This window comes from Naegleria lovaniensis, assembly GCF_003324165.1.
Source record: "Naegleria lovaniensis strain ATCC 30569 chromosome Unknown tig009, whole genome shotgun sequence".
NCBI lineage: Eukaryota > Heterolobosea > Eutetramitea > Acrasida > Naegleriidae > Naegleria > Naegleria lovaniensis.
In genome coordinates this window covers 701,034-718,138 of record NW_025407831.1, presented here as the reverse complement: position 1 = coordinate 718,138, position 17,105 = coordinate 701,034, and the positions used below count along the sequence as shown (strand labels likewise).

Below are 17,105 nucleotides of genomic sequence, written 5' to 3'. Positions count from 1 at the left end.
CTTCTCTCTGTATGATGCAGTACAATGTTTATGAACGTAATTTGCAAACGAATGAACACAATTTCCAATTGGAATTGTTTCACATTCAACAACCCCTCATCATGATGATGCATGTACTTGCCATGTACAATTGTTGACTTGCTCGGTTCCAGTACACCCAAAGAAAGCAAGTCACTACAATTTGTTATGTGTCCTCAAATGTTTTGGATGGAATTGCCAAAACCGCTTTTTTGAAAGCATTGACATTTGCTGCTTCATGTCATCTTCACAAACGGTAAGTATTCAGAAAATAAAAAGCAGCAAAGAGGAACAAGTTCTAAACCCAAAGACACAGAGAAATCTCTCGAGAGATAACTATTTCACACACACGTGCATTGCAGTTATGATTTTTGGATCTCACACACTGTCATCATCATCACAACCATCTCTCTCTTGTCCTGTCCTTGAAGATCTCTTCCTTTAATTTTCGACTACTAGTATATCTAACAACGACTTGTACAATTACACCTTCCAACATGTTCTTCATGAAACGGAATAGTACCTTGATGCAGTCCATGGCATCTTCACCTACTTCTCCCAATGCACCTACTCCTTCTTCCCTGTCAATTGCCAAAACATCCACCCATTCTCAGTTGTCCATATTGCAACCCTCAGCAGCTACCACCACATTTCAAACTCTCTCATACTCACATCCGTCCTCCACCTCCTCCTCACCAAGTTCCTCACCAACATTGGGTAACCAAAAAGATCCTTCCCGAGCACTCATTCAACAACATTTATGCAAACTCATTGAAGAGACAACCTCCCAATACCAAATTCATTTTGAGAGCTGTCTCTCCAATGAAACCACTCTCCTGCCAGCATTCAAAGAATTCCTTAAATTTGAACATAACCTAAGTGCCTTGGATTTTATTTTGATCACGGAAGAATACATGATGCTACTGGCCAATGTTGTGTCGTCACCGACCAGTATGAGTGAAAGCGAAACATGCTCGACACCACCATCTTCCAATTCTCCAATGTCACCCTCAACGTCGTCAAAGCAAGAGAACAATGTTTCGAAATCTAGTTCCAAGTTGAGTTTACAGGATGAGCCAACGACAAAGAAACAGCAATTGGAAAAGATTCAATTCATTGTTGAAAAATTTCTCAGTGACTATTCAAAGGATCAAATTAATGTCAGTAATTCCTCACGTAGTGAAGTTTTGAAACGATTCGAAGAATTGAATGAAAATATTGAATCGATGAATGACAATGACATTTACTTGTTCGAAAAATGCAAGCAAGATGTTTATCTGGAATTGAGAAATGACAACTTTGCAAGGTTTTTACAAAGTCCATACTTTTCACAGGCCATCCTATCCATCATTTCTCAAGACTTATCAATTCCTAAAAAAACAAACATGCTCACTCCTGAATTTTTACAAGATTTCATGACCTTACTCGAATTTCAACTTTCCACCATTGGAGAAAAGAGAAGAAATACGATGGCCAATTCAAGTTCGAATAATTGTCCAACTTCTCCTTCGAGTTCCATTCTTTCAGAGGTCGATTCTGCTGCCACTGATTTTGATTGTCAATCTGTGGATTCGACTTCATTGGCATCATCATCCAATCTCTCTTCGAAAAAGAATCTTGCAACTCATTCCAATGAAGCGTATCAAGAAGTGAGACATGCCTTGAGCGAATTATTACTGGACAAGAAACAGAAAATCGTGACAGGACATCACTTTGACATTTTCAAAAAACTAAACAATATGGATGGAATGTGGCAACAAATTCACAAGTCCAAGCACATGGCCACCTACAAGAGTAAGGAGAAATTTGTCACGTCAAAAGTGGCCAAGGCATCGAAAGGAATTTTATTGATTAAGGAAGTCTTGACGGTTGAGGCAACACCTGAAGAACTATTGAGTACTGTGATTGATTCAAGAATTTCACCCATCACTGAACCAACCGTTACTCAACTCAAATTTAAGGAATTTATTGAAGGAGGACAAACTGTCCATGTGACAAGTGGAGGAGCTGCCAATATGGAATCAGCTGTCAAAACCACAAAAACTCATCCAGTCGCTTGTTCGAGTACAATTGTCAAAACTCCGTGGCCCCTCTCAGATCGAGAAGTGTATTGTGCCACTTGCATTCGAAGAGAATTTAATCATTTTACTCAACGACAGACTGACTATACCATCTTTAGAAAATCTTACGATCCTGAAGAGGAAGCAGTGGCGAAAGGATGTGTGAGGGCCTTATTTTATGGAGCAACCATCATTGAGCAATTGAATGAAAAGGAATGCAAAATCTCTGGAATTGCTTTCATTGAAGCTGGTGGAAAAGTTGCTCCATCGATATGGAACAAAATTCTCACGGCTCGAAGTTCGCAAGTTTCCAAGAATTTGAGAAAAGGACTCGAGTCTCGTCGAAAGATGAGTGAAGAAGAGAGGAAAATAACTTCAGAAAATTCGTTACGAAAAATTGACACATTGATTTGAGACTTTGAGAAGGCCTCTTATCAAAATTTTGCATTTTGTACATTAGAGATGTAAAAACAACAACAGTGACTTGTAAATACCTTGCGTTCGGAGGTGAGCTTCTTAAACCTCATCATACGCTCTGAGACTATTGACATCAATAAAATCAAGTTTTTGACAGTTTGCCATTTAAAGGAAACTCGTTATTTTGGAATGATCATCTACATCGATGCATTAAATTGTTCAAACTCCTACTTCAATCTATTTTTCGAAACAGAAAGGACGTTGATGTCAACCGTGTTGCTACGGCAGAAAGACTTTGTGTTAACACCTTACTAAAAAGTCAAAAGTACAGTTTTGCATTTTGGTTGTTAAATTTAGCCACTTCAATTTATCAACGAACAAGAAATGTCAACACAACACCACGAAGAATCCTCAACAATGCCAATGTCAACTGCCACCTCAGCTGCCAAATGTCAACACGTGCCAACAACCACCCCATTCCCTCCTCCATTCCTAATCAACAATTCAAATGCAAACAATAACATGATCAAGCCTTCCACAACCGTACTGATGGACTCTCCCTTCTCCTCTCTCTACACCACCAATAGTTATTCTTCAAGCTTGCAAAATCAACCTTTCAACACATCTTATTCCTCATTTCCTTCTCAAAACTACTATTCATCATCAATTTCTTCAATGGGAGAACCATCCAGTAGACTAAATCCATACTACGATCAAACCATTGGCACTTTACACACTGCCACTAATCATTTTGTAAATAATAATAACAACAACACAAATGTTGACTCGAGTGCTCAAAATTCTTCAACCACTCCTATGGGTCAACCACAACAGTTATTTCCAACCAATACGATCATGTATAACAACAACAACAACAACAATACATCATTGAATCCAAACAGCAAATCACAGCAAGGTAATGCGCCTTCTTTGAACACTGCTGTGGGTGGTGATTGGAGTCCATCTGTCACTCATCTCCCAAATATGTCGACTCCAATCAAAACAGTCGCGAGCCTCAATAAGAACATACCAATGCTTCAAACCAACCTCAAAAGGCCATCCAATTCGATTCAACAACAACAGCAACCATTTGGAAATGATGTCTCCACAACTGACAGCCAATCCTCTCCTCCTCCTGTCACCACTCAAACCTCCTCCAATCGAAACTTACCAAAAGACGCAGTTGCAATCCTCAAAAGTTGGTTTTTCGATCATCAAGCTCATCCCTATCCAACTGAAGAAGAAAAAGCCATGCTCTGTGAAAAAACAGGTCTCTCCCATAAACGTATCAATTATTGGTTCATTAATGCTCGGAGAAGATTATTACCAAATTTGAAGAAGGAGGAAAAGAAAGCCAAGTCAGTCACGTCCATTCCAAAAAGAAAGAGAAGATTGGATGAATCTTCTCGAAATAGATCACATCGTCATCAGCCATCGTCGAGTTTCATTACTCGTTCCATGTCGGATGGAGCCGATGAAATGGATGTACATGTTCAAGATTTGGGTGAGGAAAATAATTGGGTGGTGGAATGTCTATTGGAGCTCTCTAAGAATGACTATTAAATTCTCGTCGAAGAGTTCATTGAGAATGTATATAACATCATTCATACTTTGTGTGTTCTTAAATATTTCCATTGAGCAAGAATGTATATAAAATAATACACTGTGTTCCTAAATATTGATTAAAAAACATCCCAAAATTGTGTATCATCAATGTTTCTAATATCAGTATTTCTAATGATGGCTTGCATGGCGTGGAAAAAAGTATATATTTTCTGGTCCTCTCATTGTCATTGTCATTACTCCTCACAACCCCATTCTGAAAATAAATTAAGTAATGCATGGTATGTACTTTTCGATTCTTGTGAAAATGAGTGTGACTTTAAGGTCAAGGACAGTTTCGATTGCTTCAATAATTGTCTACATAATTTCTCATTGTGGTAATAGCTTTTAAGTTTTCTCATCTTGAGTAAAATTTCGTTGGATATGGTGCCTTGAATAATGTGATTGAGAAGGCGCTTCTTAGAGATGGAATGTTCTAATAGGAAATTGAAGAGTGAACAATATCGATCGGTGCTGACATCATATCGAGTTGAATATAACAACTTTTGGTAAATGGTTAAAATCTCCTTTGGTTGATCCTTCGACAGTAAATATTCGAATACTTCAAACGTAGAAATGGCTTGTTCTAAAATGTTATTACCACTACTATTTTTCACGTCTTCTATGAGCTCTGTGCAACCTTGTTCTTTGATCAATGTTAGATAAATGTACTTGAAAATTATCCAAATCTGTTCACGGTATCGAGAAAGTGGCAAATAATTGCAAGCTTCGTAAACTAGTGTGAACATGACGTTTTCAACCTGCGACGAGCTTTCTGTTGGAGCACCTTTCAACACATCATGTTCATTGTTCGAGAGTTTGAGAAAGCATTTCCTGATTGTTGTAATGTATTTACAACACTGAGTTAGAATCGAGTAGAAACTCTTGTTCATGTCCATACGTTCCAAACTCAAGAAAACAGCACTAATAATAGTGTGGATAGGATAATAATTTCTTAAAAACTTCACAATATCTTGATGATTCATAGCATAGCGTTCATAAAAATCTAAAATAATGTCAATAATATCAAATTGAAAGTGTTTAAGACTTGCAGTAAAAATCTCCATATTTTCTAAAAGAAGCTCAAATAAATAACTACTCTTTTGATTTTGTGATAACTGAGAATTGTCCATGACATTTCGTTTCAACAACCTCATAAAAAGTTGTGAAGAAGAGAAGCTAACCATTTCTAAATACAGATTCATTGTCATGGTACAATGTCGCAACAGAGGGATATTGAGCTCGAGGAAAAAGGTTGAAATTAGATATTCAACCTTCTTGAATATGACTTTGTCATCGCCGGGTCTAACGACAACAGTTGCCTTTTTAGCCATGCTATTGCTGTAACCGGGAGAACGAAGAATTTTCACTGTATCTACAACTTTCCGAATAATTAATTCAATATATTCTCTCTTTTCGGAAATGCAAGGATATCTTTTCACTTGTTTTCTTAAAAATGATAGAAACCGTTTCCACTCATCCATCGAAAGGTTTGAAAGGACAATGAATTCATCTTGATAGCTTGATATTCCAACGCCTTGAAATTTTAGGTAATTTTTAACTCCAAAACATGGGCTCATTAAAAACCAATGTGCAAAACAAACAGGTTCGAATGTAGCTTGTTGAACTGCTTGATAGATTGGAATTGCCAATACATATTGATGCCCAGGTAAGGAAGCTACTCCAAACTTGATAATTTCGTTCACTATGTATGGATTCCTGAGTGAATGATATAAAAAGTCCCAAAACAGTTTCACAGTCGTAATATGATAACAATCTGTAATTAGAATTTTGTAAAAGCTTTCCTTGCTCACTTTCAAGTAATTGAAAATCTCTTTCACAATCAATTCCATATTTTGTCTCAGCATTACATCTTCAGATCTTGCCAACGATCTTGTATAGTTAAATGTCAAACCGCCATACGAGGGAATCAACTTTGCATATGTCTTGTCCAAATTTATGGCATACAAGAAGAATGGTTCCATTCTCTGAATTACTTTTTGTAATACAGCATTGGTATCTCTCTTACTTTCATCATCAAATACTTGTCCTTTCAATACTTGTTCCAAAGTTGAAAAGAATGGAACGACAAAATCAATAATATTCAACAATATTTCTGGAGGTAATTCAAGAAACCGAGTCTTGATTTTGACTTGAGTGTTCTCTACTTGCTGTTTCTTTTGTTTTCGAGGAGTGGATGATTGTTTCAATTTTTCAATCTCAGTAACAAAATACGCTCTATCTTCATCCTCTTCGGAATTATTACAATATTCTTCGTCGAAATTCTCCCGAGAGTCCTGATGATCATCACTCGTATTTAAAAATTCATCTCTATAATCCTCGTCATTATAGAAATAATGAGAGAGAAGTTCCGAGGTTTTGATGGGAAAATTCATTTTTTTGATTTGAGGAAAGTGAGAAGAAATTGCATTTGGAATTTTACTTGGTTTACAACAATTCAATATTGAAATTGTAACAATGAAAATGAACATGAGTGTATCTCAAAGAGATACATTTAATCGCCAAAAAAATGTCACTAATCACAAAACCCCATCATCTATGCATTCTCATGTTCGTCATCAATCTCTTCTCCTTAATAACCAATCTCGTACTTTCAATATCGGCACAAGAATGCACTTTTTCAAAACCGTGCCCCACAATGAGGACAGCAACGTTCAATCAAACCATTTTTCAAGAATATATTGGCATGAATTTATATTTCGATTTAAACCCAATCGATGTGTGTCAGCAAGACCATTCCATACGAGAGATGAATATATCTTGTACTGATTTTATGAACTCGACATGGCTTGATTTGTATGGAAATGAAATTCAACGATTTTTACACTTTTCAAAACAGTGGTTGCTTCGAACGAATGAAAGTTTATTGTCACTCTCCAAAGGTATTTCTTTAGAACATACTTCTAATGGGACGGTGCGAGATCAAGTACAGCTCCTTAATTTCTGTACTTCTTGCAACCATTCACATTTTGAAATTTTCCATTTATGGTTATCGAAAGAATTACCATTGTTGAACATTCTTTTGAAAGACAATTATTGCGGACAAGGTATTCCACACTTTGGAGTTTCACCTTCCTCGCTCTTTATTGCTTGCTCTTGTCCCAATGGTGTGGTCTCCAATGAATGTGGATTTTATTCTCAATTTCTCATACCTTTCACAATGGGCGAAACATTTTACTCCATAGAAATTGCAGTTGCGGTGATGCTACTAATTGTCATTCTGTTTCTTAATTTTATCCCTTATTTGAAAGAGCTCTCTACCTCAACTGTTTCAAATCAAAAAAGACTTGGACTATTAATGCTATTCACCGAATTTAAACTGCATTCAAACATTTTACTGATGGGATCTGTTCTTTCTTTGATTACATGTGCTTGTATCACCATTTCAATCAAAATACGAGACAATTCCTCCACTGGTATGAGAGTGGCAGATATATTTCTGAATTCGGCAGGAAATTTGTTATTTGTGAGCACAATTCCACTCATGTTTTCATGGGTTGACACCATTTATAGGAGTTTGAAGTTGAGAGCAACCACAACACTCTCCATTACGTAAGTTGTGAAATAGATAATTTCTGTAATGATTCACACACGAGTGTTAGAATTGTGTGCAATTCCATTTGTGGAGTGTTGTTAGCGCTAAGTTTGGGTTATGCAGCTGTCATGTTTGTTCTTTGCATGATTGACTCCAAACACGACGCATATATTGTAATATCACACATTCCTTATGTGTTCACTGCAACCATTATTGCCGGTGCCATTGTTGTCACCATAATAATGACACTACTTGGATTTATTTTATTTCGAATGCTGAAAAAATCAAATCCTTCTGTTAGATTATTAGATTATCGATTCACAAAGTTCCTTATTTACATTGTTATTGTATTGAGCCCAATGTCAATACAATTGAGTATGAATATTATTCGAGTTTTTAACATGTAAGTAGTAACTAAATGTAACATTTGATTTTAATGAAACAAATCAGTAAGTGGAGCTGTCGATTTTACTCTGTTCTTGAATACCATTTCATCATTTGGGATTTTTTCTTTTTATATTTAGGAGAAATGTATTTGTTATTTAAGGCGAAATCTTTCGCTACTACATCTTACGGACAACTATTTATGAAAACTGTAAGCTCTCTGAAACAGACGATCAAACAGAACAGTTTGCCAAATTCATCAGTCGACTCCACACCCTGTTCAGCAATCAGTTCCAACAACAAAAAAGATGATCATCAACCAAACAATTAAAAATCTCTAAAACGAGTTTTCTTTAAAAAAAAATATCAAAAAACATATTCTTCCTCATACACTCCCAACCACTCGGAATCGGAACAAAGAAATGATCACAACAAAACTTTGCAACAATAACGATCGTGAGGATCCGATTTTCTTGGATGATATGATTTATGAAATTCTTCAATTTCTTGATACAAAAACGATATTGCAAATTTGTATGAAAATTTCAAGACAATGGAGACAAGTATCACTGAAAATTCGTTTATCATTGTCATTCTATTGGGATCAGGATGAGGACAATTCCTATTTGCTTTCATTTGTTTGCAAAACAGTTCATGATGGCTCAAAACTTGCACAATCAATTGCAACAAGTGAAAACTTGCAAAACGTGACTTGGTTAGATTTATCTCATAACGAAATTGATTTAACAGGTGTTGAATATATTGCGAACAGTGGAAATTTGAGAAATTTGGCCTCACTGACTCTCAAATTCAACTTTATTAGCTCGACAGGCGTTGAACTCATCTCAAACAGTGAATTTTTGCAAAATTTAACTTTACTGAATTTGGCTAGCAACACCATTGGTTCAGAAGGCGCTAAATTTATTTCAACTAGTGAATCTTTGAAAAATTTAACATCATTGAATTTATCCTTCACTGAGATTGGTATAAACGGTACTGAATATATAGCAAACAGCGACCATATGAAGAATTTAACTTTTTTAGATTTATCTGGAAATGAAATTGGTTCAGAAGGTGCTAAATATATTGCAAATAGCCAACATTTGAGGAAATTAACTTCATTGGTTTTAGATTCGTGTAATATAGGCTGTGAAGGTACAATTTATCTTTCAAATAGTCCAAACCTTGAGGATTTAACGTCTCTTGATTTAGGTTACAATGACATTGGAATAGCAGGTGTGGAGTCTATTTCGAAAAGTATATACTTGAAAAATTTAACATCTCTACTCTTGTCTTCCAATGAACTCGAAGGAGCAGCTTTTGAATATATTGCAAACAGTGAACGTTTGCGAAATCTCACAAAGTTAGATATCTCATTCACCAAAATTGGCTCAACCACTGGTATTAGGCATCTGGTAAACAGTGAAATTTTGCAAAAATTGGTTTCATTGATTTTGAGTTACAGTGAAATTGACTCTGAAGGTGCCAAGCTCATCGCCAACAGTGAAAAATTTAAAAACTTAACGGTACTGGATTTGATGGAAAACTATATTGAAGCTGAAGGAACCAAGTTCATTGCAAATAGTCACCATATGAAAAATTTGACGTTGTTAGATTTGTGGTCCAATAGAATAGGTATCGAAGGAGCTAAATTCATCGCAAATAGTGAGAACTTGAACCAATTAACTTCATTGATATTGTATGACAATGAAATTGGTTCAGAAGGCACATTACTTCTTGCGAACAGCAAAACCTTGAAAAATTTGCGTTACTTGGATTTGAGTTCCAATGAAATTTGTTCCAAGGGTGTTAGCTATATTTCACAAAGTAACATTTTGAAGAAATTAACATTTTTGGATTTATCTTTCAATGAAATTGGTTCAGAAGGTGTTGAACTAATTGCAAATAGCCACAATATGAAGAATTTAATGACGTTAAATTTATATTCCAGTAGAATTGGCCCAAAAGCTGCTAAATTTATTACGAGCAGTGAAAATTTCGAGAACTTGAGGTATTTAGATTTGTCTTCCAATACCATTGGTAAAGAAGGGGTTGATATTATTTCAAACAGTGCACTTGCAAAACAATTAGTCTTTTTGGATTTATCTGAAAATACCAATAACCAGAAATGAGCTTTATGTCAACACTTGATATTGAATTCGACGTTTCCCTATCCTAAACAATTTTAATTTGAACATTAAAGAGCTTATATGGAATAAAACGAGTCTCGTGATTTGGGTGGATGGTCTGAAAATTGAAAATCAAAATTAATTTCATTTCATTTCTTTAAATTTTCATTGAAAATTAATTTCACAAAAATTAATTTGTTGTAAATCAACAGAAAGATGGTTGGTAAAACGGATTATTTATTCTTCGCCGCGTGTACGTGCGCATGTCTAATAGCTGAATAAATAAGATTTACATTACCTTTTCTATCCTGTAATTCAGCAAGAGTACAACACAAATAGATGCAACAAACATATGCATCAGTCTCATACAGGATGACATTATTAAGCGTGCGCTGATTAAACATCCCATGGTAAACCATGAGGCATCCTTTGGACTGAAATCAGTTCAAAGAGCATCCCACTAAAGTGAGGCATCCTATTGCAATGCAATAAGGCATCCCAAGTTGAGACATGAGGCATCCCACCCAAAGGTGAGGGAGTTGTGGAAAGCCACAACTATGTTTGTTTATTTCAGAGGTGGATTGGGAGGAGGGTGGGTACTTTTCAATTCTTTGAGAGAAAGTGATTCTATCACCTTTCTCGAAGTAATTGATAATAATTGTTCCATATCACAAGTAATGTAAATTTTTTGAAAGTGAAAATTCAAAAAATTAGTCAACCAACCACTTTTATTGATTACAACAAACCTCAGTAAAACTCCCTTTTACTACCGAATTTAAAAAAAATGAATACAAACCAACAAGAAAGAAAACGAAAAACGGCACCTTCCTCATCATCAGAGAACACTGCAAGCAGCAGTGAGTCCTTTCCGACTGAAAGAGCTTGTAAAACCTCAAAAATTTCCATCGTTCCATCCAATTTCAATGAAAATCCGAATCAATTGCAATTGCTTCCAAATGAAATGATCTTGCACATCTTGTCCTTTCTCGTCGGAGATCATCAGAAAAATAGTAAAATGGACGTGAGCACAATTCCTGCATTAGCTGAAAAAGCCGAAAACGAACGATACTTTAAAACGGAACAGGTCAGTGAAAAGGCTCTTGTGTTTATTCCTCCGTTTGAGAATGTTGTTTCGTTGGTCCGATTCACCAAAGCCAACAAACAGTTTTACCAAATGATCACTCAGCCTGCTGTTGAGCATGACGAGGAAGGTGTTACTGATTTTGAAGAACATTGGCTAAATGGCTATAACTTTTTCTCCAAGCTACTGTACTGGATTAGAACACGAAATTTAGAGCGACTTGAATTGAGCACTGGAGACATGAATAGTGAAGAATTTAGAAGACTTGCCAAAGCTCAGAATATTATTCAACATGTAGAAAGAGGAATGGCGATGAAGTCATTCGAAGACGCCTTTGAAAGCGATAATTGTTGGCTAGAGGGTTTGGAGGATGATCAAGATGATGATACGGAACAAGATGATGATACGGAACAAGATGATGACAAATCCATCTACAAGAAAATATTTAAATCCCAAAAACCGATATATAGCGATGAAAAGGAGAGTCAAGAAGGAATTAGAGCGCGATTGGCACAATTAGAAATATCTATTGAGAAATATTGTTCACACTACAGAACAGGAGATAATGATGCATTTACCATGTTTTTAGTTGTGTCACTAATGTTGTCTCTCAACATGTTTAACACGATGGTAAGTAGGCTGCAACAGCCTTGTTTTCAACGTGGATGATATTTTAGGACTCTGAAGAGAGAGATTTATACTCATCAGGTAGTCAAATTTTACTCTCAAAGTGTTACCTTGAAAATTGGAGCTTTGGAGAAGAACTAGCAGGTTATTCAAAACGAGAAAAGAAATCTAATCAACAACAAACTTCTCCAAGCATCGGAATATCTATCAAAAATCCAGGTGCTTGGGCTCGATTTGCAACAAACAATCATAAGGACTTTACGTTTGAAGAAATTTCAAATTTACAACAAGTAGACACTGAAAACATGCTGAAGAAGCTTTCCAAATCGATATTTTTACACTTAGAGAATGTTGTTTTCTTTAAGCCCCTGCAAAATTTCGAATTTCCAAACAGCATCATGTTTTTAAGTTTAGACTTGACCTCCACCAAGTCCCACTCGATCTATCCTGAAAACGAATGGAATGATTTTCTTAATGGATGTACATTTCCTGGGGTTAGATACTTACGACTTCGTTTTGATTGTTACAATACATGGTGGAAACCACAAGAGGATGAAAATTTGAAGGCATTAAGTTCTAGCGATTATCAAAAACTAGTGTTAAAAGCAGTGTTAAACAAGGAACGGTTTCCAAATCTACAATATTTGACATTCAATGGGTTTAATGAAATTCAAACCATTCATGAACATCACGAGTTGTTAGATCAACTTCTTGGGATTGAATTCTCGTTCAATAATGATAGTCGAGACAATACCGTTTGGAAACAAGCGGTCAAGATTACTTCCCAACTCAGTGGTTCAGACATGTTGAAATATGTCGTAGTTGAGACGGAACTTGATCCAAGAAGAGTTATTAACATTGATGGAGTGTTAGAAAATTTTTACTCACTTCACAGGTGCCCTGCTTCGATTGGATATGCCAGTATTAGCAGATTTTATTATATTAGTGGAGAATAATACAGTGCACAGACGCGTCATTTTCTCACACTACGGCTGTATTAAACTTGATACAAAAGTACAAGCCGACATAATGAAGTTCGAGCTCACTCGAAGCCACCAGGATTAATGTTTAACCGCAATGCAACTGTGTGACATCGAATCTCCAACCATTTCCTTTCTGATACAAACAGTCGTCAACCATTTGTTGATTTCAGATATCGTACATGATCCGTACAGATTTTGGATGATTGTGAGATGTACGGCTAAATTTCGTGATCGGCATTTGAGCAAGATATGGTTGGCTGCCAGCTCAAACGTTGCACCATTCAAAAAAATTGGCAGAGTTGATACTTGCAGGTAGATAATGACACATTTACTTGTTGTGTTACTGTCAGTAAGTTTCATATTGACATGCATCCATGTCCAATCCATGTCAGCTGCCAAAACTTCACTTGGCAAAGGCCTCTTCGATTTTGGCGTTGCAGTCAACAAAGCCAATGCAAGAGGTGTAGTTGTTACCAAATGCTCTTCCTCTCAATATGAATGTATTCTCTCTCCCATGATGGATTATAGTGGCATGTTCGCCATGCTAGCTGTCAATGCCAACAATGGAAGTACCATACGAGTTGACTACCCAGCTGCAGCACTCACTGCTCAAACTCCAGTTTTTGCTTCACTTCTTTCGCATGATGGTCGATTCTACTACAATCATTTTGGAAATTATTTCATGCAATTTGATGCCACTACCTTATCATTTACATTTGTGGCAAAAACTTCACAAGGAACAGCTATGGGAATGACTGTGGATGATTCTGGAGTGATTTGGTCTGCTACGTACCCTAAAAGTGGTTTAGTTTCTTTTAATCCAAAAAATAGAGAATTTAGAGATTACGGATTTGTCTATAATCAAACATGGTACATGTACCAGAGAAATATTGCAGCAGATGACTTGGGATATATTTACATTGCTGTTGGCTCTGCACTGAGTCAATTTGTATGCTTTCATCCAAATACAAGTCAGTCTTGGCCATTGTTGGCTGAAAATCAACGAATTTCTGGAAGTCCTTGGCTGTATAGAGACAATGACGGCAAAGTTTATGGACTTAATGTCAATTCCAGCCCCATGTTTATGTTTTACGGAGGCATCATGACCCAGCTGTCGTCTCCTCATACCCGTAGTTACAAATTTTACATTTCTGGAACTCAGTATTTATTTTATGGAAATTTCCCGTCTGGTCGAATTCTCAAAACTTTCGATCCAGAATCAAAAACCTTTTCCATTCAACAGAATCCCAATAATACATCCAGTGTGATCACTCTCCTTTTCCTATTCATGTCAAGGAGCTACCTTAATGGATATGACAGTTTCTCCTGATGGTAAATTCATTTCTGGTGCTTCACAATTTCCAATGAATTTCTTCTATATGGACGAGATGGGAAATTTCACAACTTTCTTGGCATGGGATAAATTCAATGTGGTGAAAACAGTTCCTTTCGATTCACGATATATGTTTTTTGGTTCCTACTCGGATGGTTATTTATTGCAATACGACTCATCGAAACCGTGGGTGAATACTGAACTCGGTAAGAATAGCTCAAATCCGCTATTACTCGCCACTGCAACTCCTCACATTATTCGACCCAGTTGTGTCTTGGTTCATCCCAATAATGACCTAGTTTTAATGAGCGGTGGTCCTGGCTATGGAAAAACAGGTGGTGGTCTCCTTATTTGGAGTCGAAAGAAATACCAAGCCACAATTTTAAATCATACACAACTCATTGAAAATCATGCCACTCACAGTATGGTTCTGCATCCCAACATGACCGATGTGTTAATTGCTGGAACCACCATTGCACCTGGATCGGGCGGCCAACAGTTGGCTACTCTTGCTCAACTCTACATGTTGAATTTGACCTCGAATCAAATTATGTGGAAAATGGCACCACTTCCAGGAGTTGCTTATTATTATGAGCTCATTGTGGCACCTCAAACCGGTTATGTGTATGGTATGACCGACAATGACATCTTTTTCGTTTTTAATCCCAATACGATGCAAGTCATTCACAACAAAACAGTGGCACATGCATGTGTGAGTCAAGGCCCACATCTCTTTGTGCCACATGTCAATGGAAAAGAAATTTATTTGACATTATCCACTGGAATTTTTAGAATTGAGCCTTATAATTTCACATTGACAATGGTCTTTACTTCCAAGTATGCCATGTGTGGAGGAGTGATAATGAAAAGTGGTTGGTTTTATTTTATAAGTAATTCACACGTGTACGGATTTCAGTTATTCAATGGAACAAATGTCAATCCAGTGCCTTCGTTGTCAGTTCAACCTCCCAAACCTTCGCCCATTCCTTCTCGATCTATCACGCCAAAAGCATCAGTGAGTTTATGGAAGCCTCAAATCTCGAGCAGTGTTTGGAATCCAACAAATAATCGAACAGCAGTTTCATTGGGCGTGTCAATTTTTGAAAGAAATATTGTTGGGTTTTGTGGTGTGATTGTGGTGCTGATACTCATGTTATGCAATTTATCAATCAACATTTGAACGAACCTTGGAACTTGCCATAAATTTATCGATTGTAATTGATGAATTGTTGACACCTGTCAAAACAAAAAAATGTCTTTCACACTCCCAACAGAACGTAACGTGGTCTATTCATACTTCCAAAAGGTAATTTCTCACACAACCTCTCATTCCTCTCTCTCACACTTTCGTGTTCTAATATTATTTATTTACAATCATTAAAAATTTTAAATCAAATTAATAATTAATAATTTTGTGATTTTTCATCACGACAATTTTCCAGTTCGATAAAGACAGCTCGGGTCACATCAATCTCAAAGAACTCAATGATCTCCTTCTCGATCTCGGATTCAAAGTCGAAGTTGTCAGCGACGACAATGTCAAACAATGGAGAGATCCAAAAAAGAGAGAAGTCATTGCGATTGCAAATTTAATTGACAAGGACCATTCGAAATCGATTTGTTTCGACGAATTTTATACTTGGTGGATTAAATTGAGCGGAGATGGATTTTCCAAGTTGACTAAACGAGTAAAAGTATTAACCAATGCTTTCGAAGCTTTTCAAGTAAGTGTGAAATTTCCAAATATTTGAACATGAAATTAACAGGTATTATGAACATTGACGTAGAAATTCGACACGGATAAGAGTGGATTTTTAGATTTTCCAGATGAATTTAACAAATTTTATGATGAAATGTTAGCCGATGAAAATGTTTCAAAGGAAGAAGTGATGAAATCTCTCGATCGAGATGGAGATGGAAAGATTACATTCCAAGAATTGGTCATTTCACTTGGTATTTTAAATAATTAAGGTCCAACACAAATACAGTATTTGACTCTTTCGTCATGGATTTCAAATGTCAAAAGTCGATCGTTGTGTGTATCATTGAATGAACCAGTCCTTGACGATCTTTCTCATTCTTCATGATTATTCTAATTATTATTATTATTATTCATCTTTACAAAGTAACACACAGATTCCTCTCAAATTTCTCGACAATTTCACACAACATGATGCAAAGCAATTTCAAAACTTTATTCATACAACCATTCATCATGATTGACCATGTAAACCAAATCGTTAAACTTCATCATGGCCAATAACACCGGTTCATTTCAACTCCGTTCATTCTCCTCGAATTTCCAAACCCGTTTTCAAGCCCTCGCTTCAAGCTCAAACAAATTTTTCAACACACGAATCTGATGGCCGTTACAACGACCAAAACGAAAAACCCATTCCGTTTTGAGCTTTCTCTTTTCACTGTGAAACTGCCGCACATTTTTCATGTCCTGGAAGACATGAAGGTCTTGACAGTTGGCAGGTAGGTGGTCACTGTTGTCATTGGTATGGCGGCGCATCCGACGTTGAAGCGCACTAAAAACCTGTCAGATATTCGTCAAGTCAAAAATGAATATGAAAGCATAAAAAAATTTATTCGTTGAATGTCATGCAGTAGAATTGGTAATAGTTCTGGTTTAGGGTGCTAGCAAGGATCTGTCTTCCGTGAGCTGTTCGTTGGCACGCTGTTGTTTTACAAGCTTCAGCTGAAGCGAATAATGGTGTAACGTCCTATGGCCTCTATATTTCGTTTCAGTTTGTCTGTTGTTGCAGTAAGAACCCAAGTTGCTTCGGTTCTTCAAACCCTTGCAAACCAATCAGGAAGAGACTCACTCATTTTATTTTTGATTCCTTTGGAGTTTACTCAAATCAGCTGACGTGGGATTGACGAATATCTGACAGGTTTCTAGTACCAAT

The 17,105-nt window shown here is 36.5% G+C and overlaps 9 protein-coding genes across 9 annotated transcripts; 8 read left to right on the top strand and 1 right to left on the bottom strand.

Annotated features, from left to right (window-relative positions):
* Positions 1–515: 515 nt before the first annotated feature.
* Positions 516–2,492, top strand: C9374_000353 (uncharacterized protein; the record flags this gene model as incomplete). The annotated part of the gene is made up of 1 exon (XM_044693068.1): positions 516–2,492. The coding sequence occupies one exon, from the start codon at positions 516–518 to the stop codon at positions 2,490–2,492; it is 1,977 nt and encodes a 658-aa protein (XP_044552906.1).
* Positions 2,493–2,879: 387 nt separating this feature from the next.
* C9374_000352 (uncharacterized protein) lies at positions 2,880–4,058 on the top strand (the record flags this gene model as incomplete). Its single annotated transcript, XM_044693057.1, has 1 exon — positions 2,880–4,058. One exon carries the CDS (start codon positions 2,880–2,882, stop codon positions 4,056–4,058), a length of 1,179 nt encoding a protein of 392 aa, XP_044552905.1.
* Positions 4,059–4,294: 236 nt separating this feature from the next.
* On the bottom strand, positions 4,295–6,493 carry C9374_000351 (uncharacterized protein; the record flags this gene model as incomplete). Its single annotated transcript, XM_044693046.1, has 1 exon — positions 4,295–6,493. One exon carries the CDS (start codon positions 6,491–6,493, stop codon positions 4,295–4,297), a length of 2,199 nt encoding a protein of 732 aa, XP_044552904.1.
* Positions 6,494–6,756: 263 nt separating this feature from the next.
* C9374_000350 (uncharacterized protein) lies at positions 6,757–8,368 on the top strand (the record flags this gene model as incomplete). The annotated part of the gene is made up of 3 exons (XM_044693035.1): positions 6,757–7,670; positions 7,721–8,056; positions 8,104–8,368. The coding sequence occupies 3 exons, from the start codon at positions 6,757–6,759 to the stop codon at positions 8,366–8,368; spliced, it is 1,515 nt and encodes a 504-aa protein (XP_044552903.1).
* Positions 8,369–8,459: 91 nt separating this feature from the next.
* C9374_000349 (uncharacterized protein) lies at positions 8,460–10,169 on the top strand (the record flags this gene model as incomplete). The annotated part of the gene is made up of 1 exon (XM_044693023.1): positions 8,460–10,169. The coding sequence occupies one exon, from the start codon at positions 8,460–8,462 to the stop codon at positions 10,167–10,169; it is 1,710 nt and encodes a 569-aa protein (XP_044552902.1).
* A 781-nt stretch (positions 10,170–10,950) lies between these two features.
* C9374_000348 (uncharacterized protein) lies at positions 10,951–12,830 on the top strand (the record flags this gene model as incomplete). The annotated part of the gene is made up of 2 exons (XM_044693012.1): positions 10,951–11,877; positions 11,925–12,830. The coding sequence occupies 2 exons, from the start codon at positions 10,951–10,953 to the stop codon at positions 12,828–12,830; spliced, it is 1,833 nt and encodes a 610-aa protein (XP_044552901.1).
* Positions 12,831–13,242: 412 nt separating this feature from the next.
* C9374_000347 (uncharacterized protein) lies at positions 13,243–14,187 on the top strand (the record flags this gene model as incomplete). The annotated part of the gene is made up of 1 exon (XM_044693001.1): positions 13,243–14,187. The coding sequence occupies one exon, from the start codon at positions 13,243–13,245 to the stop codon at positions 14,185–14,187; it is 945 nt and encodes a 314-aa protein (XP_044552900.1).
* A 34-nt stretch (positions 14,188–14,221) lies between these two features.
* On the top strand, positions 14,222–15,370 carry C9374_000346 (uncharacterized protein; the record flags this gene model as incomplete). Its single annotated transcript, XM_044692990.1, has 1 exon — positions 14,222–15,370. One exon carries the CDS (start codon positions 14,222–14,224, stop codon positions 15,368–15,370), a length of 1,149 nt encoding a protein of 382 aa, XP_044552899.1.
* A 72-nt stretch (positions 15,371–15,442) lies between these two features.
* C9374_000345 (uncharacterized protein) lies at positions 15,443–16,160 on the top strand (the record flags this gene model as incomplete). Its single annotated transcript, XM_044692979.1, has 3 exons — positions 15,443–15,496; positions 15,633–15,914; positions 15,978–16,160. The coding sequence occupies 3 exons, from the start codon at positions 15,443–15,445 to the stop codon at positions 16,158–16,160; spliced, it is 519 nt and encodes a 172-aa protein (XP_044552898.1).
* Positions 16,161–17,105: the final 945 nt, after the last annotated feature.